At 37.0% G+C, this 24,627-nt stretch overlaps 4 protein-coding genes across 9 annotated transcripts; 1 reads left to right on the top strand and 3 right to left on the bottom strand.

The window, feature by feature from the left end:
* Positions 1-85: 85 nt before the first annotated feature.
* Positions 86-12,053, bottom strand: LOC113166881 (embryonic polyadenylate-binding protein-like). 6 transcript variants are annotated; one of them, XM_026367072.1, is made up of 17 exons: positions 11,941-12,053; positions 10,628-10,835; positions 9,618-9,811; positions 9,313-9,428; positions 9,043-9,144; positions 7,399-7,538; positions 7,177-7,271; positions 6,104-6,241; positions 5,192-5,287; positions 3,975-4,235; positions 2,806-2,893; positions 2,602-2,721; positions 2,383-2,543; positions 2,024-2,132; positions 1,798-1,928; positions 624-724; positions 86-241 (listed from the first exon to the last, which is right to left on the bottom strand). In XM_026367072.1, exons 2-16 carry the CDS (start codon positions 10,818-10,820, stop codon positions 662-664), a joined length of 2,007 nt encoding a protein of 668 aa, XP_026222857.1. In that variant the 5' UTR covers positions 10,821-10,835; positions 11,941-12,053; the 3' UTR covers positions 86-241; positions 624-661. The 6 variants fall into 6 exon arrangements, with proteins under 6 accessions (XP_026222857.1, XP_026222860.1, XP_026222859.1 ...); XM_026367075.1 differs by having other exon boundaries at positions 2,383-2,516; XM_026367074.1 differs by having other exon boundaries at positions 10,628-10,832; positions 11,941-12,043.
* A 227-nt stretch (positions 12,054-12,280) lies between these two features.
* Positions 12,281-16,986, bottom strand: LOC113167790 (14-3-3 protein beta/alpha-1). The gene is made up of 6 exons (XM_026368654.1): positions 16,856-16,986; positions 15,437-15,738; positions 15,186-15,309; positions 14,522-14,685; positions 14,179-14,274; positions 12,281-14,074 (listed from the first exon to the last, which is right to left on the bottom strand). The coding sequence occupies exons 2-6, from the start codon at positions 15,728-15,730 to the stop codon at positions 14,015-14,017; spliced, it is 738 nt and encodes a 245-aa protein (XP_026224439.1). The 5' UTR covers positions 15,731-15,738; positions 16,856-16,986; the 3' UTR covers positions 12,281-14,014.
* Positions 16,987-17,778: 792 nt separating this feature from the next.
* ognb (osteoglycin, paralog b) lies at positions 17,779-20,509 on the top strand. The gene is made up of 6 exons (XM_026368973.1): positions 17,779-18,644; positions 18,746-18,824; positions 19,089-19,253; positions 19,345-19,547; positions 19,628-19,720; positions 19,838-20,509. Exons 1-6 carry the CDS (start codon positions 18,546-18,548, stop codon positions 20,006-20,008), a joined length of 810 nt encoding a protein of 269 aa, XP_026224758.1. The 5' UTR covers positions 17,779-18,545; the 3' UTR covers positions 20,009-20,509.
* LOC113167975 (small integral membrane protein 4) lies at positions 20,291-24,627 on the bottom strand. The gene is made up of 2 exons (XM_026368974.1): positions 24,324-24,627; positions 20,291-20,775 (listed from the first exon to the last, which is right to left on the bottom strand). Exons 1-2 carry the CDS (start codon positions 24,475-24,477, stop codon positions 20,684-20,686), a joined length of 246 nt encoding a protein of 81 aa, XP_026224759.1. The 5' UTR covers positions 24,478-24,627; the 3' UTR covers positions 20,291-20,683.

The following is a 24,627-nucleotide window of genomic DNA, read 5'->3' as shown; positions in this document are numbered from 1 at the left end:
ATCATGAACAAGAATAAATTCAAACCAAAAGCAGATGTGCTGCTCCTGACAGTTAACAAATGACACAAGGCAGGTTGAATGCATATACTTTATCTTCTAACAAAAGGTATTGCAACAACAAAATTGCTTTTAACTTTAAATCTTTCTTCTATCAGTTTAATCCTATATAGAACAGTTTCCTCTTTTTTACTTTTTGAAATTTAGTCTTTGTAATTTTTTTCCTCCTCCAGTAATTTGACATCTGGGGGAAAAAATTGACATGGTTTAGTCTTCTGTAACACAATACAATTTTTCAAACAGTCAAAATCCTAACTTCTCCATATTTCCCCTAGGTAATACTGTCTTGAGCAGAGTAAAGAAAAATAATTATTTAACTTGATGCAGATACGGGATTGGTAAGCTCAGATGTGCGTTAAATCTTCCACAATTCAGAAAAAGTCCTACACCCAAAATTCCCTGCAGTTAACAGCAGCCAAATACAACACACCCACCTGAGTCCAAAATAAGCAATGATGATGAAATACGCGATTCAAATTTACAGTAAATAAAAAGCTTGAATATTGCATATGCTTTGTATGACAAGGTGCTATAATGATGCATCCACTGCTGAAAAAGTATCTCACCAGAGGAATACAAGTCGTTGCTGACCTGAAGGGGCTCTTCATTTCTTGGGAGAGCATTCCTTTGCCTGGTGAGCCTGGAGGACAGCAATCGCCTCGTCCACCTGACCAAAGAAGATGAAAAAGACAAGGGCATAAATGTGTTCCACAAATTGTTCTTATAGGTTTTAAACACTGCAAATTATGTCCCTTAATTATTTATTGTTCAGTGGCAAATGGACTTCAACTTCTTTAGACATTCTCACTGACAACTCCAGTTGTCACTGAACAGCATATTTTAGGCCAACCATGACCTGGAATCTTCACAGACACTACAAATGATACTTTATCTTGCATTTCTACAGTTACAGCAACTACTACAAGCATTTTGATTTAGAGAGTTTTAGATGCCTTCACGGTTTTGTTCCCTTTATTGTAAATAACATTTTAAATAGATCACCTCTGTCACACATGTCCCACTTCAAGAAAGAATTTTTTTTTAACAGGTGACCAAAACTGAACTGGTCTCTCCAGAGCTAACCTTTATGGAGGAGTGGTTAGAGAGAAACCGATTTGAGTTAAAAATATGAAAATGCCTCATTTTAGGTTTCTTAAACTCAATCTCACTCCTTCATATCAGGTACTTACAGATGGATAAAATTTTACTTCATGTTTATGGAGGACCAAGAGGATTTAACTCATCCTAACTTTAAAGTCTAAGCAAAAGCTAATTCTGAACAGAAATCAAATCCTACACACACACACACACACTTTTGTATGGCAGTCAGTGTGAGGAAATTTATTCACTTTAAGCATTCCCTAGCCCCCTACTGTCCTGTAGGCCATATTCATCTACCGTTTCAAATTTTAATTGATCACACGTAGTGCCTTACCCTAACTAACCATCACAACTAACTGCCTCACCCTAAACTTTACCCTAACCAAAACCTAATTCTGACACCTAGTCTTAACCCCGAAATTGCTCTTTAAACACCTTTCTTATTAGGAGGACTTGCTAAAATGTCCACATTTTGCAAGAATGTCCCCAGTTCAATGGTTAAAAATTCATGCTGGTCCTCACAATGATAGTCATACAAACAAACACACAGGCACACACTCACATTTCTAAAAATAAATAAATAAATACATTTCATCTTTCCTCTTTAACCACTTTGTAGAAAAGTGAACATAATTATGCCTTAGAGTGCAGGGACTCGGGTGATTTCAACATGTGCAGCAGCTCTGAGTTGTCTATCTCCAGCAGCATCCCAGTGATTTTTCCAGCCAAGTTTGGGTGAAGGGCATGAATCAGCGGATACAATCGCTCTCCTTCATGACAAAGCAGAGAGGGAGATGAGGAATCCTAAATATAGGTTGTTTCAATCTATATTAAAAAACCCAAATGGAAATAAATTATACCACACCCAGAAGTTGTTTCTGATCCATGAGTGGAGCTGCAGCCAGCATCGAGGCAGTGAGCGGCTCTTGGCCTGGAACATGCACTGGTGGTTCCTTCACAGGAGCAGGAACAACCTACAGACATTGAGGAATAACACTAATAAGTACTTATTTTGTAATACATGAAATCAATGTTATATTTTATCATGAACTACAAGTTCAACCTCAATGTCAATAATCTTACACAGAAGAATGCAGTATTTAAAAAGGATATTACTAGCTCCCATTTAATTTTGAGTTTATAAAATGAATCTCCACTCTTTGTCATCATGATTATGTTTTATTTTTAGCCTAATATTCATTTACAGTGCTCTAAAGAAGGTACCTGTATTCTGGTCATAGGTGCAGGTACAGGAACGACCTGAGGGTTCCTCACTGCAGACGAGTACTTGTACTGACCGCTTCTAGTTATGACAGGCATGTCTGTACGTCCTCCTACAGTCTGGGTCCCAATGTTGTCTAAACAAAGGCAGAGGCGAGACATATCTACATTACGCCACATTAAGGTTGGAGATTATCGTGTTGTCATAATTTAAATACACACTTGTCTTCTGTGTAGAACTGACAATACGTGGAGCCTGGGTAGAAGCCTGTCTGACTGTAGCAATGGCAGTCGACCCACGTCGAGGAACAGAACTACCAACAAACTGGGTTGAGTAGGGGCCTGAAATTTGACAGCACCATAGTTACATAGTTTATACTGTATGTATATTCACATACACGCACATCACTATTTACATTCATTTACCCTGTGGTCTCGGTGGTTGTCCTGCCCAACAAGGTACTGGTCTCATGTTGCTGACAGCATTGTGGTTGTAGAAGGAGCGAGTGGGAGGCTATAAGATAAACATCAGTTTAAACTATAGGATATCAAATTAGAGTTCACCTTCTGAATGACAAAGTTGACTGTGTGTTCAGACAGAATGCATAGCTGATTTTAACATTTAATTTAATGAATAATTAATTTTACATTTATTTCAGCAGATTCTAATAAAGGAATAAAGCATAAGCATAAATAAAGCATACCAACGTTACATGCTTAGATTTTGGGAGCACTGCAGAAACATTATGGACAATTTTTTGGTTTAAAAGAAAAACAATAGGCTGTGGTGCTTGAAAGTTTGTAAACTCTTTAGAATTTCTCCATTTCTGCATCTGTAAGCAAAATGTTTGCACTAGAAGCCCTTGCAAAGTGAAATGCAAATTAGTTGTCCAATGGCACCAGCTCGAATGAAAACACTTCTGCCAGAGTGGTAAATGTTGAAAACGTCAGCAAAAATATTTAAGTGTATCCAAGGATTTATGAATTTGTCTGTTTTTTATCTAAATATAAAAGATATATATAATAAATATACAAAGTGGAAAAGTAAGTTGTAAAATATGAAACACAATTTCACTCCAACTCCATTCTGAGGATATCTGCAGCATCTTTTAATCACTGGTGACCAAGTCTGTGCTCACATGAAGTGATGAAGTGGCCAAAATCCATTTTTGTCCCAAAGTGACTCACGTCCAATTCTTTTTCCCCCACAGAGTGGTTAACAGGAGTACTGATTGTTTTCATGTTAAATCTGGGCAGCTATTGAGTGTGGTATTATATCATATACAATTTTAATTTAAACCTAACCATAACAAGTTCACATTACAGGCCTTAATGCTACAAGAAGAATTGAATGGATGTTCAATTGCTCCCAAATTAACAATTGTAAATGCATTACCGTAATGTTTTTAGTTTACTTCAGATGCTATATTATGTAACACCACTAGGGCAGCATCTAATTAATTGCAGATTTACTGTGAAGCATATCAACAACCCCAAACAGAACGCCAGCGTCAAACGACTTCCTTCTGACTCCTGTAGCTAGGGAAAGGGAAAATAGCATTCCCTGTCTTGTGTCAGTGTTCAAATATCCATACCTGTGGTACAGTCATGTAGTATCCAGCTTGCTGGTAGGAGTCAATGATGGGACTGGTCATGGTCCTCAGGGTAGCGAGTCTCTGCATGTATTTGTTGGTCAGGATTGCTTTACGCTCCTCCCTCCGCTGAGCCAGAGCCACATACAGCGGCTTGGTTGCAACAATTCTACCATTCATCTCAGTCACTGCTTTTGTTGCTTCCTCAGGTGAAGAGAAACAGACAAAGCCAAAGCCCTTGCTTTGAGACCCATCTGTCATCACCTATAGGAAAAAAAAAATCACTGTCAATCATTTTAATCAACGCACACCAATTAGGAGCTCTATTTACTGTACATATTCAAAATTTGTATTTTGGGGAAGTGCATAATAAAATGTTGTATACAGGCTGTACATTGACTTACAGTCAACATACCTTTCCTCTTTATAGAGTTGAAGAGTTTTTATTAAATCACAGTTGAGTCTACTCAGATGTACATTCTACTTTGTTTTATTCATTGATATGAGTGACAAGAATGTTTATTATGTCATCCAATTTCTGATTACATAATTTGTTTTATTTATTGCCAAACTAAATGTCAACATATTTTTATTTACCCTACTTGGATTATTTTTCATGGTTTCTAGGTGGATGTGTTAGTATTGCTACTTTATACAGCAACAGAGCATTTCCATAATGTGCATTGACTTTTGCCAGGTTTTATATAGAATAACATTTTTTGTTAAAATATTGTTTCTGATATAAGATTCCTTGCACTTCTGGGTGACCCAGAAAAGTTAGGTGCAATGTGGCCTCCTTTGTATTTTAAACTAAGAAATGTTGAAACATGACTTTCGTGTTGCAAAACGTACAAATAAGCTTGTATACTTATTTGTAAGTATGTATCTGTTGTTTAAATGTAACCACATTTTGTTCTGAAGTATTGATGTATATGTATGTAGAAGTAAAATTATGCTGGGGGAATAGTTCCAGGAATGTATTTAGTGCTTTGAATACTTCCCTTCATTATTAATTATTAAGACAATTAACTCTAGTGGTCTTGTATACAAAGATATTTAGTGTATTTTGTATTATGTGTGTTTTTTGTTTTGTAGTACCTTCCTCTGATAATTAAAAAATAAAAATACAAATTAAAGAAAAATACATTCAAATTATTCAAGCATGCACACATAATTCCCTGTTTATAGTAACCAGCCAAAGTCTTGACTCATTACAATACCTTCGCACTGGTAATGGTGCCATAAGGAGCAAACTCCTTACGGAGTCTCTCGTCATCTATGCTGTCATCCAGGTTCTTTACATAAAGATTCACTCCCTGGAAACAGAAGTGAGAAATCAACTTCCAACCATTTAATAAACATAAAAGTGCAGAGGATCAAATTCAAACATAACACATACAAACTGTGCTTGTATTGGGCTCTGAGCACTTCCACTTAATGAAACACTTCCTATGTAGACACACAAACACGACTAACGCTTTTGCTGTTGCTCAGGTTGCACAAGTTTATGCTATGCTTCCTGTGTACATGCAGTGTGACCCTGGTTATGCCGGGGTTTCTCTCCTGCATTGCCATGCCCTTGCTGTGTTAAAAAGTGTTTTCAGCTTGCTAATTGTTGTTTTTTTTTCTCTAATTATATAAGGTCTCACTTACCTTACTTCCCTTCTATGTTAAGTGCATTGAGATGTTTGTTGTAATTTAGAGCCAGCTTAAAAAATACGTAAATGAAGGAATTATACTTTCATTTTATATCCTATAGCCACGTATTAAGTAAAATTTTTCATGCAAGTACAGACTAGGAATCAAACTGTTTCAGCCTGGAGAACAAGCCAAAGATTGTATTTGATATCAGAAGAGCAACCTCTGGATAGTGGACCCACTCAATTCTTAATTGCTTGTCAGTTAGCTGAAAGCAGTATACAGGGGTAAATAATCAAAACAAACCATTTGTGGAAAATGTGCAAATTTCCCAAAATGTCACGATAATTGCATATGTATAAATGAACGTGTGTCCTTTAAAAACATTCAAATTACAAACTGTAGAGACTGTTAAAGTTAAAAAATACAATTACTTCAGTAAATTCATCAAGTTTTCAGATGACAAACTAGTTGAGTGCAAAATCCTCAATTACCTGATAACGCTGAATGCGGTCCTGTTTTATCTGGTCAAACTTGCGTTTGAGCTCTCCTTGTCGTTCCAGGCGCTTCTGAGCCCGCCCTACATAGATGATTTTCCCATTGACCTCCTTTCCATTCATTTCATCAACTGCCTGGGAAAACAAGAGAAGCATCAACAGAAGAAAGTCATGACAAACAAGTATGCTTCTATAATTTAATTTAGTTTGCCAACACTCATAGTGCCTTTCAGGTAATCAACATCATCATCAACACCTTTACCTAACAACTGCAAATAATAGCTTTGAGGGTTGACACACATATACTGGCTATTGACAGCCCAGAGATATAAATCATAAAGTGTGTTGTGTTTTAATAATGTTCTGTCCCTAAAACCAGGACAAATATTACAAGGTAAAGATCTACACACACTAGCTGTATGTGTGTCAAATTAGTTTTTCCTGTGTATGCTGGTTGTCCAATTTTCCAGCCATGATTCACATCAACCTAATGACCGTGTACATGTGTTATGTTGTTGTTATGAGTTTTGCTTCATTTCATTATCATATTTTGCTTACTCAGTCTCTTGACTCTCTGTCTCAAGAGAAGACTTGAATGACATTGGACCAGGAAGTCAATCCAACTATGGATGCAGCATACTTTGCAAGCAATCATTGAAATCAGAGCAATCATAAGACTTAACATACTTCAGAGAGCATACTTTACATTTCACCTTTCACTGGCTCCTCATTGTGCTTGTACATGTTTTGAATGTAGTGGAAAGATTATGCTAACTATTTACAGACTGATCAGTGAACATGCAATCATTCCCAACGTTGGAGAAGAAAAGCCCTCTTTAGGGGCCCCGATATTAAAAAATCATTCATCACAACTTGAAATCTTGAAACAACAACAACCAAAAAAATAAATAAAATAAAAGACAAAACATTTTCTTGATTGTGGGTGATTTTTGGGTAAAATGATAAGTCAGTGCTGCAGACCCAGTCTGTTGGCAATACTGCTGGCAAGTATCCATTTTATATATTAGACATATTTCTATCTAAGAAGATAGAAATATTGCATGTATTACCTTCTGAGCATCCTCATGGTTAGCATAGTTTACAAAACCAAATCCTCGTGAACGCCCCCTCTCATCCTTCATCACCCGCACACTGAGAGTCCTTCCTGAGCACACAAAGCAGACAATGATATGAGTGATATTGAGTTTTTTTTTTTTTTATTATAAACATAATTTATTCTGGAAACGCCACAGTCCAGGAGCAACAAAAACAATTAAAAAGGGCTTTCTCACCAAATGCAGAGAATACTTCTTTGAGTTTCTCATCAGTGTAGTCTTCACCAAAGTTTTTGATGTAGACATTTGTGAATTTCATAGCTTTGGTTCCAAACTCCACCTCTCTTTCCTTGCGGGACTTAAAATGGCCAACAAACCTTCAGACAAAAAGTAACCCATTAGCCATAGGAAAAATAATGAGATGATTCATGACCTTCACCTAAATTTGGCTGGAAAAAAAAAAAAAAAAAAAAAAAAAAAAAATCACTGAGATGCTGATGGGGATAGACAACTCTAAGCTGCTGCTCTGGTTAAGTCACTCGAGCACCCGAGTCGCTGCACTCCAAAACATAATTATGTTCAAGTGGTTGAAGAGGAAAGATGAAATGTATTTTTTCCACAACAAAAGAATTGTTTGTGTTTGTGTGTGTGCGTGTACATGTATGTGTGTTTGTATGGCTATCATTGCGAAGAATTTTTAACATTTTTAACCATCGGATTGAAGACATTTGCCGGTCTTCATACTGAGAAGGGTGTTAAGACTAGGTTTAATGGTTAGGTTTAGAATCAGTTCAGGGAAATGTTTAGGGCAGGGGTCGGCAACCTGCGGCTCCGGAGCCACATGCGGCTCTTTCATCCTTATACTGCGGCTCCGCGTGGCTTGGGAAAATAAATTATAAGTATTTAATTGAACACAGGATCACAGTGATACTAGGAACCTTCCAAAACCAGACAAACTTGTGTTTGAAACATGGAATTCATCCCCGACACCTACATAAACATAAAGAAATATGCATTTGGAGTCCTGTCGATCTTCAGGTCCAGCTTACAGTCCTGCGTAAAGATGAAAGTGACTTCGTATTGCTCCAATTTGCAGACACTATGCGCAGAGGTTCAGAAGCAGGTAAAATAAATGTGTATGCAGATGTTTTGCAAATATTTATTTTTTTATTGTTTGGTGACGTAGTGCTTTTTTTTCCAATTTACTTTTTAAATTCATGTCAAGGCTCCGATACACGCTTCGACAGCCCAAAGGCAATATAAGGATGACGGCTCACGGCATCTCTTTTGTTTGCTGCATGGATAATTTAATTTCAGCTTTTTAATTCATTTGAAAAAGACCTTCAACTCTGCATGTTTGTATGTATGTAACTAAATATGAACTAAATAAATTTAATTAAATTTTCTCTGTTTCACTTCATAAATGCTATAAGAAACACATGTTTATACAAAGCGTAAAGGTTAAAAAAAATATTATTATCTTCATTTTAGATATAAAAAAGTATTTGCAGCTCCCAGTGGGTTTTTTCCATGGAAACCGATTCCAAATGGCTCTTTCGGTGTTAAAGGTTGCCGACACCTGGTTTAGGGTGAGGCAGTTATTTGTGATGGTTAGAGTTGGGTAAGGCACTATGTGCGATAAATGAAAAATTGAAAGTAGTAGAGTAGAGTAGATTAACATGGCCTATGGGACAGTAGGGGGTGGGGAATGCTTAAAGTCAATGAATGTCCTCACACTGACTGCTATACAAAAATGTGTGTGCGTGCATTAAGAAAAAGCCTACGAATGACAGCATTATAACGGTACTACTTTATGCAAGCCTGCATTCAGTCCTATCTTTACAAGACCAACAATACAACAAACCTAGAAATAGATCCTACCTATTCACTGATCTAAGCGAGGACAACTGACATTTTCCCCCCAGGAAATTGGTCTTTGGTTTGGAAAAGCCAGATTCCAACTGATGTCTACCTGTCTTTCCACTGAGCAAGAAACACATGAAAAAGTCATCTGCAACTTATATAGTTAGTATATCTATATATACAGTCTATATTCAACATGGCTATTTGCCTCAAGACATTATTTTAACTTTTATATTTGTCACAGTTTGAAAAACTAAACTGGTCAAATCAAGTATTTAGTTCACTCACACTTTCCTGTCATTCAGCAGCATCCCATTCATAGTTTCAATGGCCCGGTTTGCAGCCTCCTGAGTCTCAAAGTGAACAAAGCCATAGCCTTTGGATCCCTTTTCATCACAAACAACCTACAAAGACAAAGGATTCAAATCATAATTCAGTGATATCACTTGTCAGACTTTAATGCAAATGAGTCAGAGTGATACGATCGTGTTACAGTTTAACAAAATATACTGCCCAAAAACAGCAGCTGCCCTTTAAGATCCGAGAGCTACAACAACCCTTCTATGGTCAAAACAATAACACTAGCCACTTACCTTGCAAGACAAAATATTTCCAAAAGCTGAGAAGGTATCATACAGGGCCTTATTGTCAATAGACTCATCCATGTTCTTAATAAAGATGTTGCCCACACCAGACTTCCTGAGTCCTGGGTCACGCTGAGACCACATTATTCGGATTGGCCGACCTTTGATAACATCATAGTTCATTGTGTCCAGGGCGCATTCCGCTATAACAAAATAAAAATCATTCAAGCTTTTATCATTTTGCCCAAAGATTTGCAACAACTCAATTATTCAGTTTAGATATGTTGTAACCAAGACAGCAGGGATGCTGCAGGTTTTAGTGGCAGCTTTGAACTCAACATTAATATAGTATAAATAAATATTACACCCTGTAGCCCCAACCTGAATTAGGAGCAGATCACCTATTTTGATTGTTCTGGAACAACTGTAGATCTAAAAACTGGCTGAAAGGCAGCACATTAAGCTCTCTTAATATCATTAATGGCTGTATTACCAAAACAGGTGCATGTGTGTGTTCTAACTCAACCAAACAGATGAGTGTTAGTTGGGTGTATGTTAGCAGATCCTAAAACTATCTTTGGTTGGAATTGCACTCTGTAATGTTGTTGATATATGCTATCCATCAATCATGATAAATTCATGTTGTTTGCATCACCCAGCCATAGCTGATATTCACCGACATTTACTATTTAATAATGGTGGTCCTAATTCAATGTTCTGCTAATTTAACTGGACGCCTCCTATATCTAATGTGCCACAACCAGCTGATCTAGATTTTATGTTGACCTACAAAATATCTACAGTGACTCTCAGCTCATTGGTAGTAGGAGTAATGTAAGAGAATTATATTTTTATTCATATTAACTGGAATCTCCTTTCATATTACTTTAATTTTTAAGTAAATAAAAAAGTCAAAAGTTCATATTAGTATTTTAATATAGCAAACACAATCAGTCTTTGACTTTTGGACAAAACTAGTTATTGAATTTAGGTTAATTTAACCTAAGTGGGTACCTTACCATCAGCTGGTTGCTGGAAGTTAATGTAGGCATATCCCAGAGATCTGCGAGTGATTATATCTCGGCACACACGGATTGACATGATGGGTCCAGCAGGAGAAAATTTCTGGTAGAGCATGGCCTCTGTAACGTCAGGGTGCAGGTCACCCACATACAAAGAGGCAAGGGGATACGTTGGCCCACTGCTGTTCATCTTTGGTAACAGCTACTTTAAGAAAGAACAAAAAACTTATTATGAGTACTGTATTGCATTTTAGTAAAAGCTACTGTTGCAAGACAAGTGGATTTGGCTCTGTGGTCATTTGGCATAACCTATATGAAAGAATTGTATTACACTGTTGTATTACACTGCATTATGTCACCCTTAATTATTATATGCCAGTGCTATTGTAACTGCTTAGTATACATAGTGTGGTAACCATTTTTGGATTAAACATGTTGTCATAATGCATAATTTCAAATAATCTAAGGTTTGCCAGTAAGCTTGCCGGTTTTGTGTGCATTTATGCATGTGCTTGGTACATTTTTAATACAGATGTGACACAAAATATAGGCTTTGTTTTAACAATTTACACAATCATTAGCCAGTTATATGCTATTCTCCATTTATATCAGCAAGGGTCAGCTAAATAACACAAAATCATCTCTGTATCTTGTGTGCAATTAAGCAGCAGCACAAACTACAGCCTCCAAAATGTGGTCAAAGACAAATCAACAATTACTGAGATTGTTCAGAAGTCATTGAACATTATATTCATTAAGTGATTTCACTGCCTTTTCTCACACCCTAACTAAAAAAGATCTGGTTAAAAATTTTAATTTAAATTCAATTAAAATTAATAAAAATAAATCAATTATTTACTTAATTAATTTAATTAAAAATAAATAAATTTATAGTATTAAAGTTGAACCTATTGTTGATAAACCTGAAGAGACTCAGACAAACAGATGAGCTGAAGTACTTTAAAACCCAGCTCGTCTTTCTCCTCATCCAGGCCACATCACTCAAGTTTGTTGAATGAGATGTTAGTGAAAATTTGCAGAAACCTAGGCTAAATTAACATTTAACAGGGTTACATTGTTTAAAAATACTTTAACATATTAAAATCTACAGAAATTGGAGTTTGATGGACACTTGTTTTATTTTAATTAGCTAGCCACTAAGCTAAGAGCGAGCTAAAGTCAGCTAGCGTGGATTTACATGGTGTCTTTGTGCACTGAAAATCAAAATTAGCTCGTATTCGCTACGAGTGAAGCCGCCACATTTTTGGCTAATCAAACGGATCAAAAGCGACAAAATTAACATTACTTACAGCGTTTAAATAACTAAGGCGTCGGACTGTCGGTGTAGTCTTTAGGACTTTCAGAGGAGCAGGGTCACAACTTTGTGAGAGCGGGAGGTTGTTTTCGTTTAATTATGACCGTGGAACACCTGCAGCGTTCCTCCGCGCCAAAGTATTTCAATTAAGCCGAGGTTAGAGGTTATTGTACGTAACACTCCTCGACGAAAAGTAGTTCTCGTAAAACACAATTTGTTAACCCTGTGGTTGTGCAGTGACCTGATGCAGTTTTTCTGAATTATATTTATTTCTCATAACTACCACCACCTTCATAACATTCCTTGTGAACAAAAATGAAGACGTAATTTGCCTGTTATCTTAAACGAAACTTTATTTCACTGAATGGTCTTTGACACTTTCCTATTTCTTACATGTATAGTGAAACTAGAATGGTTTTAAGATACATAAACACAAAGCTAGAATTACACCAACCATTGTTTATCTCCATTTCATCATTGCTTTTTAGAGCTAATCTAAATTTTCACAACCACGTGTGTGCACTGGGTAATAGACTGTTACAGAAGCAAATTTTAGCCATAAGACTTGTCAGTAAAAACAAAGCAAGTAGATACCTGATATACAGACAGGCTTCGTTCCACATTCACTAACTGCATTTTCATCAAGCATAACAATAAACTGACATGATTTTATTCAACAGAAAATTATTTAAATTCATTGGAGCATTGTCAGAGTAAACAGACTGTCAGCTATGATGTGGAATGGTGCCTTCAACTACAATATGTGGAATGTAGTGGTGATACATGGTATTGTGACACTGAGCTTCTTTCCAAAGTGATGGACTTCTCCAAACTGCACCTTCCCAAAATAGTTTCCAAAATAGATTTTTGATGCCATCATTCACACCAACTATCTTTAACAGGTGAACATGGGTAAAAACCGAGGCCAACATTTACCAATTTTAAGTTTGCCTTGTCTAACTCGTTCTTCAAAGATTTCTAAAACAAGCAGATGCTGCCGCCTAAATGAAAATACAGAGGCTGCAAGAGAAAGCCAGGCACAAAAATGTGTTTGGAGAAAACAACCGCTTTAAGAGGAATATTTTGCAAGCAGGGTTGATACAGTGTGGTAAGACATTTTCAATTAACATCAATAAAAGGTTATTTTAGGTTTTACATACAGATGATAGTCAATCTTGCAAAATACATGGAACCACATTTACGCACATACAATTTTCATTGTACTGAGATCAAGCAGCACCTGAACAGTGAGTAAAACTACAATGACAATCCATACTTAGTTCAAAAAGAAAAAAAAAAAAAAAAAGCACTGCCTTTCCAAAAGCCTAATAATGTGGAATGTCTTATGTCTGAACAAATCTAACATGACAATTTAAGGGGTCCCTTAGAACTTTGAAACTGTGAATTTGTGAACATGATCAAGGAGCATTACACCAAGATGTCAGTGTCACAATATAGCCTGCCTCCTTTCTGTATGAGCCCACAGCAGAATTGCAGTTAGTTGAATACAGGATTGTACGTGTGTCTGGAGATTCAAACACAAAATAGTTTTGGGGTTGTGAAGCAAATGGAACGCCTACCATCACAGTGTTTGGTGGAAATCAACTGCCAGTTTTATTACCATACAATAAAACCTGTAAATATTATGAGGAACCACAAATAAGTAACAAAAAAAGGAAAATGCACAACAAACTAGCTGGGACAAAGGAATTTGGAAGGACGATTAGAATTCACAACACCTCCCTCCCCTCCCCCCCCAGACCATTGCAGTCTTTCACATCCATTCACACTTGCTCACTCACTACATACAGACACACAAAGCTGACAAAAAAACAACAGCAACATGGACTCACTAATTAATACAACATGTTTCCACAAAGTGACTGAAACTGCTAACAACTGAAAATTACCCTGTCACCTCACAGAGAACTGAGAGGGGTAAACTAGTTGGTCAGGAGCAATTCAGGCTGCTTGTCATACAGAAGTGGGAGGGGCTGATGGAGTGGAGGGGGATGTATATAAGCTGTCTGTGTTTAAGATAAGAGTGTAGGTGGATTAACAGTGCAATTTCATTCGTTGTCCACTTCTGCGGTCTCTCCCTCATCTGCCTGGTTTTCTGATGTCCACAGCTGGGAACAGAGAAAGGAAACAGTTACGCATTGCTGTGAATAAAAACATATCAAGATCAATCTGAGGAAAAGCCTGTGGGCTTAAGTCTGGGCTTTAAACTCACAGTCAGGTTGTCCCTTAGTAGTTGCATGATCAGGGTGCTGTCTTTGTAAGAATCCTCGTTCAAAGTGTCAAGTTCAGCGATGGCTTCATCAAATGCCTGATGTATAAAGATAATTTTTTTTTTATTTAAACTTGTATAGTCCAGCAGTATTCTCTAAACACTAGATGGCAGTGACTGAAAAAGACTCTTTTGAACTAGCAGACACTGAAAAATAAAAGTCCATTCAACTCAATGTAGGTAATTAAATGTTTTAAATTAAATGTGACTGTCAACTATTGTCTTAAAAATATGATTAACCTACAAACATTCCAAATGGTGGCTTAAATTAAGCTTCAGTTCATACCGTCTTAGCCAGGCTACAGGCCTTGTCCGGGTTGTTAAGAATTTCATAGTAGAAGACTGAGAAGTTGAGGGCAAGGCCAAGCCTGATAGGGTGCGTTGGCTGCATCTCCCCCTTGCTAATGTCAAAAGCTTGCTGGTACGCCTGCTGGGAATTCTCCACTGTGTCTTTAGGCAGAAAAAAAAATTAAATTAAATAAAAAACAAAAACAAAACAACAATCAATCAAACTGTACCATTTGCAATACATTGTGAGGCAATATTAATGGTTTTTTTGGCCACCTGGGGGCAGTGGAGCAGGCAAATAACAATAGCATGTGCTGTGACCTTCTGAAGTGACTTTTTTTTTTTTTTTTAGCCATTACATATTGAGGAGACAGAGCATTAGCATATCATGTTTTTTTCCCCCCAAGTAGCAAGTGTAATTCTAGTATTTGCTCTTCTTTTAGCTTTATTTTAGTCTCCACCAAGGAAAAATGGGGCTGGCTAGCTATATATATATATATATATATATATATATATATATATATATATATATATGGCTACATAGATAAGAAAATGTTGGTTAATGCTCTGCAGGCTCATTCCATCATAAAATTATTTAATATGCTGTTATAAAAAAAATAATGTTACAACAGAAATATAATGTAAATTATGTCCTCACTTACCCTTCTTAGTATCCCCAGATGCAACCTCAGACAGGTATCTATAATAATCTCCTTTCATTTTCAGATAGAACACCTTGCTCTCAGCAGCAGATGCATTGGCAATGAGATAGTTGTCCAGTAGCCCCTGAAAACAATAATCACATTTTATAAATTTTGGAATAATCAGGCTAAACAGCACATATGTACAGTCGATGAAACAGTATCAATTAGGAAAGTTTTAAGAAACCTAAAAAATAATTAGAAGCCCTTACGAGCACATCATGGCAGATTTCCTGCAGCTCAGATTCAATCTTCTCCCGATATTCACGTGCCATCTGCTGTTTTTTGTCGTTGCCCTCAGTCTTCTGCTCAATGCTGGAGATGACACGCCAGGATGAACGGCGAGCTCCTACCACATTCTTGTAGGCAACAGAAAGAAGGTTGCGCTCCTCGTTTGACAGCTCTGCACCTTGCTCTGTCACCGACTTCATAGCTGCGGCCATGTCATCATAGCGCTCAGCCTGCTCAGCGAGCTTGGCCTTCTGTACCAGGTCGTTCTTATCCATTTTCTAGACTGTGAAAGAGAAAGTACAGTATTAAAAGTAGTTATGTTCAGTTAATTAAATGCAAGTTGTACAGTAGTCCACACAATGCCTATTCATGTGCCACTTATGTGTGCTATGAAATATAAGCATCTGGATGTATATTTCTTTAGCAGAGTTTTCCAGTAATGAAGCCACTGAATTCAGTGTAAAGTGAGGAGAAGCATTGCGAACTGGGGCCCTTGGCAAGTGGGTCAACCCTACACACCACTTGCTAAGGTTAGCTGCAAGCGGTTTAATAGGGTTCTGCAATCCTGCCCTGTTCTCATCTTTCCTAGCCTAGCCTATTTTAGTCTATATAGAACTGAATTCAATTCAATCTCGGCAACACCTGGTACACGAAATTAGTTATACACAACGTTTTTACTGACTGGTTACACCTTATTTTTACCGACAATCACTACACCAGCCCTCCCGGGTCAAGTTTTAATGCCCTCCCCTTGTGTTGCTAGCAACGCTAGCGGATACATTCGCTAATTGATGTTAACGTTACCTCGACAAATGCGACAGATCTGATTTGAAATTTGCTTTGTTCCTATTTATGTTAGCGACCCACTTGGATTAGATAACGTTGCGGCTGCTAATCTGTCGTATTCATGATAATACAAAGCGAGTAGACATGTTAGCAGCTAGCTACCATCGTCTACTGTAGCGTTACCGCTATTTAACGGTAACGTTCATTAGCTAGGCCAGCAAAAGAAACGACATCGTTTCATTTAAAGATACCGGTTATGTTGCTGGCAATCAACATTCGCCATTTTAATCATGAACTGAACAGAACATCTGGTGTCGTAATGCATTACTTTTGCGTTTAATTCATTTTCAACAGCAATGCTGCGGCCCGCCCAGGCTGCCGAGCCTGTCAGAACAAAGTGTCATGGAATCCGTTAGCTTGCTGGCTAGCATTAGCTTTTAGCCTGCGAGCTAACCGACTAGCCTTTGACAAACCAAGCTAGCCTGCTCCGTTACAATGATGGCTTCTCAATAGGACTCAATCAGGCACGATGAAACAACCGTTCTAACATTAAGCTACGAATTCAAATGTAGTACTAAAAACGCTACACATACGTCCGAGGACATTACACTTACAATATTAGGGACTTTTAATCCTGCTTTTTTTCTCTCTCTGGACGATTCAACCTCCGTCCTCCGTCTCGCTCAGCGTATCGTTCAGGGCAGTACCACTTCCGCTACTCTGGTTCTTCTGTTTCCTCTTTTCTCACCACACATCTGCCTTACGTAATGCACTCACTGCTCATACACTAGAAAAGCTCATTAAAAAAAAAAAAAGAATATTAATTTAACAAAACGTAGAGATTTTTTTTAATGGACGCATTCTGGTTTTAATGTTATTGTTTAAAAATAAAATCTATACCACCACGTTCACTGGTTGGTTTATTTGGACTGGTATTTCGGCTACATAATGATTTTTCGTAATGTATATGTTATTAAATCCAATTTTGCATTATAACATTATAACTTTTCACTTCCACACCAGGGTGTTTAGTTGCGGCTTACTCTTTTTGCTGCTTACGTTAGTTATCAAAACATTTTTATAAGTTTTGTCCTGTGATCATTTGATAAGGCTAAATTACTTCGCATCTTTAGCATTAAAGCTAATTATGGTCTGTACCATTTAAACACATTACAGTTTAACAGTTATGGGCAGATGAGTGGGAGGGTCACACTGGTTAAAAGGTATATACTAATTTTATCAGCACAGCATCTTCACAGCAAGGTCAAAGGTGAAGGTCACTAGCAGAGGTAGCATTTCTGGAACTTCAGTGTTTCGCTCTGTGACTTCTTAGCAGATACTTATCACTGCAGGACGTTTAGATTCTGTGATCATAAAACAGTCTGCAGCACAAGCAGTATGTTGGGAATCATCTTTAAATTGCATGACATTTGATATTTGCAACCTGTTTATAATTTGATTCAATGAATAGTTTGCTATATTTCAACAGCAATCCAAACCCCAAAGATATTTAATTTACAGTAATAAAAAGAGTGATAAACAGAAAATTTATGATTGAGATGCTATTATAAGACATTTTAAGCATCTTTGATTCATAAAGGAAATAAACGATTAATGAATAATTAAAATTGTTGGTGATTAAAGGTCTTAGTAATGAAATTAATCATTAATTTACTAATACTATATCAGTTTAGCATGATTTTTTAAAAGTTTCAGACTGAGTAGTATTTGGTGGCCATTCCCTCAAAGCAGCACAGTTGTATTGGGCTGTTGTAATCTACAACTACATACATTTTCCAGGTGAGAAGTTTCTTAGGATTTAAGAAACAAAGCTGCATTGTCTGTTGTTTAGCTGCATGAAAGTAAAAATTTAACATAATTCAGAAAAGGGATACAATTGCATACATAGCATTGTATAGTGTAATAGCAACATTTTAAAGAGGCTAAATCATCAACTGATTAACAAAGCTAATGATTCTATTAGGCTCAAAAATGTCTGTCCCTACAGAAATAGACGTTTCTAACAGTTAAGCAGTGCTTTTTTGTTGCACAATATGATCTACTTACCACACACTACTCTATTTATTTACAAGAAAATAAATATTGAATTATAGTCTCAAAAAATGACCATTACCACTTAGTGACCACTGATGCAGTGTGCATTGAGTTAAAGTTTGAGTTGTCTTACTCAGCACTATTCAGCCAGCCTAATAAAAGCTGCATGGAAAATTTTCCTGCTCACATGGACCTCAGATTCCAGCCTCGCAGACAGCAACTTCTTCTCTCACCTACAACTAAGACACCATGAAGCAATTAACAACTTTAATTTTTGCAACTGTTATGGTCCCTTGGATAATGTCTTTTACAGTAAAAGATGAATACATGGAAGCAAAAAAGCCCAAGGTAAGCAAATTTTTTTAGGGTTTAAACCTATGTTAAAGAGCAAGTGGAAGAAGTGCATAACAGTCTGAGTCCTGCTATTATTATGGTTCTTGTTTTTGCAGATAGACACTGTAAACTATGATCACGACGGTTTCCCCCAAGACTCGGGCACTGACCAAGCAGTAGCTCGAAAACCCAATGGTAAGGTTAGTTAGATAGTTTTCAACAACAGCTTCAAAGCTGATTATGCAACAGTTACTGAGGCATTGTTCCACATTTTTGTGAATGTAGTTAAAGCCTGTATTATGTAATAATAGGGCTGATCAACTATCCTCATCTAACCTGTCTGTAGAGTATTTCAAGCTGCTGTCGCACAATCGAGACCTAAAAAATGAGTTTCTTCAAGACAGAAATACAAGAAAACGCTTTGTGTATAAAATAAAGCGATGTCATTGTTGTTCGCAGAATTGCCTACATGTCTTCTTTGTGTTTGCCTGAGTGGATCGGTTTACTGTGAGGAGGTGTCACCTGAAATGACAGCTGTCCCAGCTCTGCCAAAGGAAACAGCATATCTCTACGCACGTTTCAACAAAATTAGAAAAATAAGCAACAGAGATTTTGCAGACATGGGTGAATACAAGTCTCATTTCAAGTACTCATCTAATTTTCCACTATTGAATGTCATGGTTCAAGCTCTCTCTCTTTTTTCTGTTCTCCCCAGCTACATTAAGGAGAATTGACCTAACAGGGAATTCAATTTCTGAGATAGAAGATGGGGCTTTTTTAAAACTTCCCAACCTTGAGGAGCTCAATCTCTCACAAAACAGACTGACTAAACTTCCTGCGCTTCCCACCAAACTACACTTTTTCGATGCCAGTTTCAACAGGCTTAAAACCCAAGGTGTAAAGGCAACTGCTTTTAAAGTAAGCTACTTTCTTATGCTTAATTGCTGTAGACATTTTGTACTTCTGATGCCTGATAGAGCGCTTTTGTCTTTTTGCAGAAACTCACAAAACTGGCATATCTGTATCTTGGAAATAATGAACTGACAGCAGTGCCCCAACTTCCAGAGTCTCTACATGTTGTATATCTGAACGTAAGTTTATCTGTTATTCACTGCAAACACAAATTAACCTACAGCAGCTCTGCAGAGACAATAGGATGCCAGTGGATCCAGATGTAAATACACTAAGGTTCATTCTGTTTCCTGCAGAATAACAAGATATCAACAATCACAGATGAGACGTTCTGCAAAGGTAACAACAGTTACTATATTCGGAGCCAATTGGACGAGGTGAGACTCAATGAGAACCCTATCAACCTGTCGGAGAACCCAAACAGTTTCATCTGTCTGCTGTCTCTTCCGATTGGATGGTACAAATGATATTACCAGAGCATGTTTCTTACAGAGAAGGGGGATGTTACTGTAAAGTGAAAGAGAGACACAAAATATAGATACAGTGTACAAAACCTGCTCCTCACAGAGGTACAATTTATATAGTTAATACAGCAACCATAAAGTTCCAGACCTTTCAATGTCTTTTATAATTAGACTGAATTATAAAACAAACATTTAACGAAAGGAAGTGAAAGAGTTTGTGTCAGGGCCATCTGCCAGCATGAACACGTGTGCAAAATTGTCCCCGATTGGTATATATACAACCACTTTTTTGTATATTTTCTTTTATTGCAATTTGGCTGAGACTGTTCTGTCTTGGCGCGTGCTATGCAACATTTTTAACATATCAACATAGACTCACTGACAAATAAATAGTGAGACCTTGGTATGGTTATCATCACACCTATCGTATTATCTCTGCTGTGCTGTTACTGTTTTCTTAAACTGAAGACCATATAAATAATAAAGCTTGCATGTTCAAAATGAGTTCTCCATTAGCCATTCACTCTTGATTCCGTAATAACATTCATAGCTGTGCTGTTGTAACCCGGTCACATACTATAGGTGTATTTCAGCCTGACTAAAACAAAGTTGGGAGCAAATAGTCCAATAATGTGTCCTTAGACAACACGTTAAGTCCAAATTAAATCTGATCGTCGTTCACTTGGCTGCAGGCTCATTAGGAACCATCAGTCCATCTGCTATCTTCTGCTGGTACTCCCGTTCTGATCGCTTTCTTCGGTAGACATCATCTGGAAAAGAAATAGAGAGACTGCAATAAGACACATATAGAAAAGACTTTTAATGTAAGATACCTGCAGCGAACAAAAGAAGTGACTCCTGAGTCTGAACTGTGTCTGGTTGATACTTGTTGCTTTTGACGTGTCACAGTAGAAAAAGTACAGGTGGTACTAATTACATTAACAGTGCCTCTGTTCTTTTCAAGTGCCCCTTGACGGTGAGCTAATATGTACAACAGACCATTTTCCACAGCAGCCCTTTTGGCTTGCCATGGCAAGAAAAACACAGGTGTAGAAACAATAATAACCAATGTGTCCCATTTAGGTGAGCCAGGTTCTGCTGGATCACTGGCTCTGCTTTTTGGGACACTTGGAACTGAGCCTTCATTAGCAAGATTTGTTGCAGCTGTGCTTTTCATGCAGAGGCAAGTCAAAGTCTCTGCAGTGAAAAATATCTATACCATGACTGTGAAATCAAAGCAGATGGAATGCGCTGTATTATTTTTTTTTTTGGCATATCTGGATGTTCATTTCTGGGGAATGAAACTAGAAGCTCAGAAACGGTTTTCTGCCCATGAAAACGTTTCTGTGTATCCCTAAATGGCCTCACAACAGTAGAGGATAAAATGTCAAGGGCAGTTTTTTCCATTTTTTTTTAACACGGGAGGATTTGAGCCATTTTAGTTCTCTTGACACAGCACATTTTAACCCATCTGGAATAATTTTATATGACTCCACTCAGAGCAGAAGCACATTCAGGTTCTTTTTCTCTACAATCGTTTGAGTAACATTCAGTATATTTTCTGCAGAACCAGCAAAAGACATATCTTTATATATGTAAAGATATATAATATATATCTATATAAAAAGCAAATATCATGATGGTGATGTACAGTGATGTAAAACATTCACTGTGTGCTTTGTATTCATTTAAGGGGATTATCTTAAAGTTCTCGATGTTTTTTTGACATAACGTGGTTTCTACAGGTTCCCCAAGTGAAGTTTCATTATTTATAGCATTTGGAATATAACGTCATGTGTTTCACTGCCATACAAGTCAAAATATGAATCATATTCAATGAAACCTACAGTAGTGGATACACAATTATTTACTTTGGGCATTTGTTGATATATATATATTCAACTGTGAACCATTTACATTTGATTGTAAAAGGGTATTTAAAGTCACACAAGTTAACTTCACAAGTTAGAATACTACTGGAGATTTTCTGATATTCAAATTTCAAATGTATAATGAGGATATTTGGTTGTAGATCACAGATTTATCCTCACAGGTTGGTTTTATTTCAACCTGGCCTTAATGGGCTTGTTAGTGAGTCTATCCATGTTTTTCTGCCCTTTTTAGAGATACCAGTTGTGGTGGCTTCCTAAATAAACGTATATATACTGACTGTCTGTAAACAAGTTAACCTGAAAGTAAACAAGTTAACCTGAATGTAAACAAGTCAACCTGACTGTAAACAAGTTAACCTGACAGTAAACAAGTTAACCTGACTGTAAACAAGTTAACCTGACAGTAAACAAGTTAACCTGACTGTAAACAAGTTAACCTGACAGTAAACAAGTTAACCTGACTGTAAACAAGTTAACCTGACTGTAAACAAGTTAACCTGAATGTAAACAAGTTAACCTGACTGTAAACAAGTTAACCTGACAGTAAACAAGTTAACCTGACTGTAAAGTTAACCTGAAAGTAAACAAGTTAACCTGACTGTAAACAAGTTAACCTGACTGTAAACAAGTTAACCTGACAGTAAACAAGTTAACCTGAATGTAAACAAGTTAACCTGAATGTAAACAAGTTAACCTGAATGTAAACAAGTTAACCTGAATGTAAACAAGCTAACCTGACTGTAAACAAGTTAACCTGAATGTAAACAAGTTAACCTGACTGTAAACAAGTTAACCTGACAGTAAACAAGTTAACCTGACTGTAAACAAGTTAACCTACATGTAAACAAGTTAACCTGACAGTAAACAAGTTAACCTAAATGTAAACAAGTTAACCTGACAGTAAACAAGTTAACCTGAATGTAAACAAGTTAACCTGACTGTAAACAAGTTAACCTGAATGTAAACAAGTTAACCTGACAGTAAACAAGTTAACCTGAATGTAAACAAGTTAACCTGAATGTAAACAAGTTAACCTGAATGTAAACAAGTTAACCTGACTGTAAACAAGTTAACCTGACTGTAAACAAGTTAACCTGACAGTAAACAAGTTAACCTGAATGTAAACAAGTTAACCTGACTGTAAACAAGTTAACCTGAATGTAAACAAGTTAACCTGACAGTAAACAAGTTAACCTGACTGTAAACAAGTTAACCTGAATGTAAACAAGTTAACCTGAATGTAAACAAGTTAACCTGACAGTAAACAAGTTAACCTGACTGTAAACAAGTTAACCTGACAGTAAACAAGTTAACCTGACTGTAAACAAGTTAACCTGACTGTAAACAAGTTAACCTGACTGTAAACAAGTTAACCTGAATGTAAACAAGTTAACCTGACTGTAAACAAGTTAACCTGACAGTAAACAAGTTAACCTGACTGTAAAGTTAACCTGAAAGTAAACAAGTTAACCTGACTGTAAACAAGTTAACCTGACTGTAAACAAGTTAACCTGACAGTAAACAAGTTAACCTGAATGTAAACAAGTTAACCTGAATGTAAACAAGTTAACCTGAATGTAAACAAGTTAACCTGAATGTAAACAAGCTAACCTGACTGTAAACAAGTTAACCTGAATGTAAACAAGTTAACCTGACTGTAAACAAGTTAACCTGACAGTAAACAAGTTAACCTGACTGTAAACAAGTTAACCTACATGTAAACAAGTTAACCTGACAGTAAACAAGTTAACCTAAATGTAAACAAGTTAACCTGACTGTAAACAAGTTAACCTGAATGTAAACAAGTTAACCTGACAGTAAACAAGTTAACCTGAATGTAAACAAGTTAACCTGAATGTAAACAAGTTAACCTGAATGTAAACAAGTTAACCTGAATGTAAACAAGTTAACCTGACTGTAAACAAGTTAACCTGACAGTAAACAAGTTAACCTGAATGTAAACAAGTTAACCTGACTGTAAACAAGTTAACCTGAATGTAAACAAGTTAACCTGACAGTAAACAAGTTAACCTGAATGTAAACAAGTTAACCTGAATGTAAACAAGTTAACCTGAATGTAAACAAGTTAACCTGAATGTAAACAAGTTAACCTGAATGTAAACTCGTGGGAAACACGCTGTACTGCAAAATGGCAACTTCCACGTCTCGCTAGCTTAAACGTCTAGTTAATTGAAGCACATTTCTCAAAGAGCAACCATTTAAAACTGTAATAGTTACATAAGGCTACCCATACTCTTGTTACGTGTTAACGCTGAACGCATATCTGACAAATTCAGATAACCCAGTTTGTGTTAAACAATCACAGACACCAAACAGCTAGCGTCACGTACTGAGGCACGGGCTAACATGCATCATGCTAACTGGAAATCAAGTTAAGACACTGATCGTCGCCACGGTTCACTCACAGAAAGACTCTCTTCCTATCCTCACGTTGATCATGACCCACTCCAAGACGCCACCGATGCAAAAAAACACAGGAAGGAACCTGTACATCCCAAATCGCTGTTTACCTGGGACAAGGCTGAGTAAATGTTTTAGGTTCTTACTTCTGTGAAACATCCCGAATTTCTCGATAAACACTTAACAAAGCTGTGGAGTTAGTCTCAAGTAAGGTAGCTATGTTATTTTAAAGATAGGCCGGCATGGACCTCTCACTTGTCCTCTACAGATGGTACAAGAGCAACGGACGTAAATGGGGGGCGCTCGTTT

The sequence above is a fragment of the Anabas testudineus genome, chromosome 7 (assembly GCF_900324465.2).
Source record: "Anabas testudineus chromosome 7, fAnaTes1.2, whole genome shotgun sequence".
NCBI lineage: Eukaryota > Metazoa > Chordata > Actinopteri > Anabantiformes > Anabantidae > Anabas > Anabas testudineus.
Note: the sequence above shows the minus strand (reverse complement) of the source record. Positions and strands in the feature narration are given on the sequence as shown.

What these genes read in the sequence shown, in the direction of transcription:
- ognb (XM_026368973.1), top strand. Translation starts at nt 18,546, where the DNA reads ATGAAGCAATTAACAACTTTAATTTTTGCAACTGTTATGGTCCCTTGG. An exon ending in TGGAAGCAAAAAAGCCCAAG is followed by an intron (nt 18,645 to 18,745) that starts GTAAGCAAATTT and finishes TTGTTTTTGCAG; the next exon opens with ATAGACACTGTAAACTATGA. An exon ending in AGTAGCTCGAAAACCCAATG is followed by an intron (nt 18,825 to 19,088) that starts GTAAGGTTAGTT and finishes TGTTGTTCGCAG; the next exon opens with AATTGCCTACATGTCTTCTT.
- LOC113166881 (XM_026367072.1), bottom strand. Translation starts at nt 10,820, where the DNA reads ATGAACAGCAGTGGGCCAACGTATCCCCTTGCCTCTTTGTATGTGGGT. An exon ending in CTTCCAGCAACCAGCTGATG is followed by an intron (nt 9,812 to 10,627) that starts GTAAGGTACCCA and finishes ATTTTGTTATAG; the next exon opens with CGGAATGCGCCCTGGACACA. An exon ending in CACCTATGACCAGAATACAG is followed by an intron (nt 2,133 to 2,382) that starts GTACCTTCTTTA and finishes CAATGTCTGTAG; the next exon opens with GTTGTTCCTGCTCCTGTGAA.
- LOC113167790 (XM_026368654.1), bottom strand. Translation starts at nt 15,730, where the DNA reads ATGGATAAGAACGACCTGGTACAGAAGGCCAAGCTCGCTGAGCAGGCT. An exon ending in AAATCTGCCATGATGTGCTC is followed by an intron (nt 15,310 to 15,436) that starts GTAAGGGCTTCT and finishes TATTGTTTTCAG; the next exon opens with GGGCTACTGGACAACTATCT. An exon ending in CCTGTAGCCTGGCTAAGACG is followed by an intron (nt 14,275 to 14,521) that starts GTATGAACTGAA and finishes TTTATACATCAG; the next exon opens with GCATTTGATGAAGCCATCGC.
- LOC113167975 (XM_026368974.1), bottom strand. Translation starts at nt 24,477, where the DNA reads ATGTTTCACAGAAGTAAGAACCTAAAACATTTACTCAGCCTTGTCCCA. An exon ending in GATAGGAAGAGAGTCTTTCT is followed by an intron (nt 20,776 to 24,323) that starts GTGAGTGAACCG and finishes TTTCTTTTCCAG; the next exon opens with ATGATGTCTACCGAAGAAAG.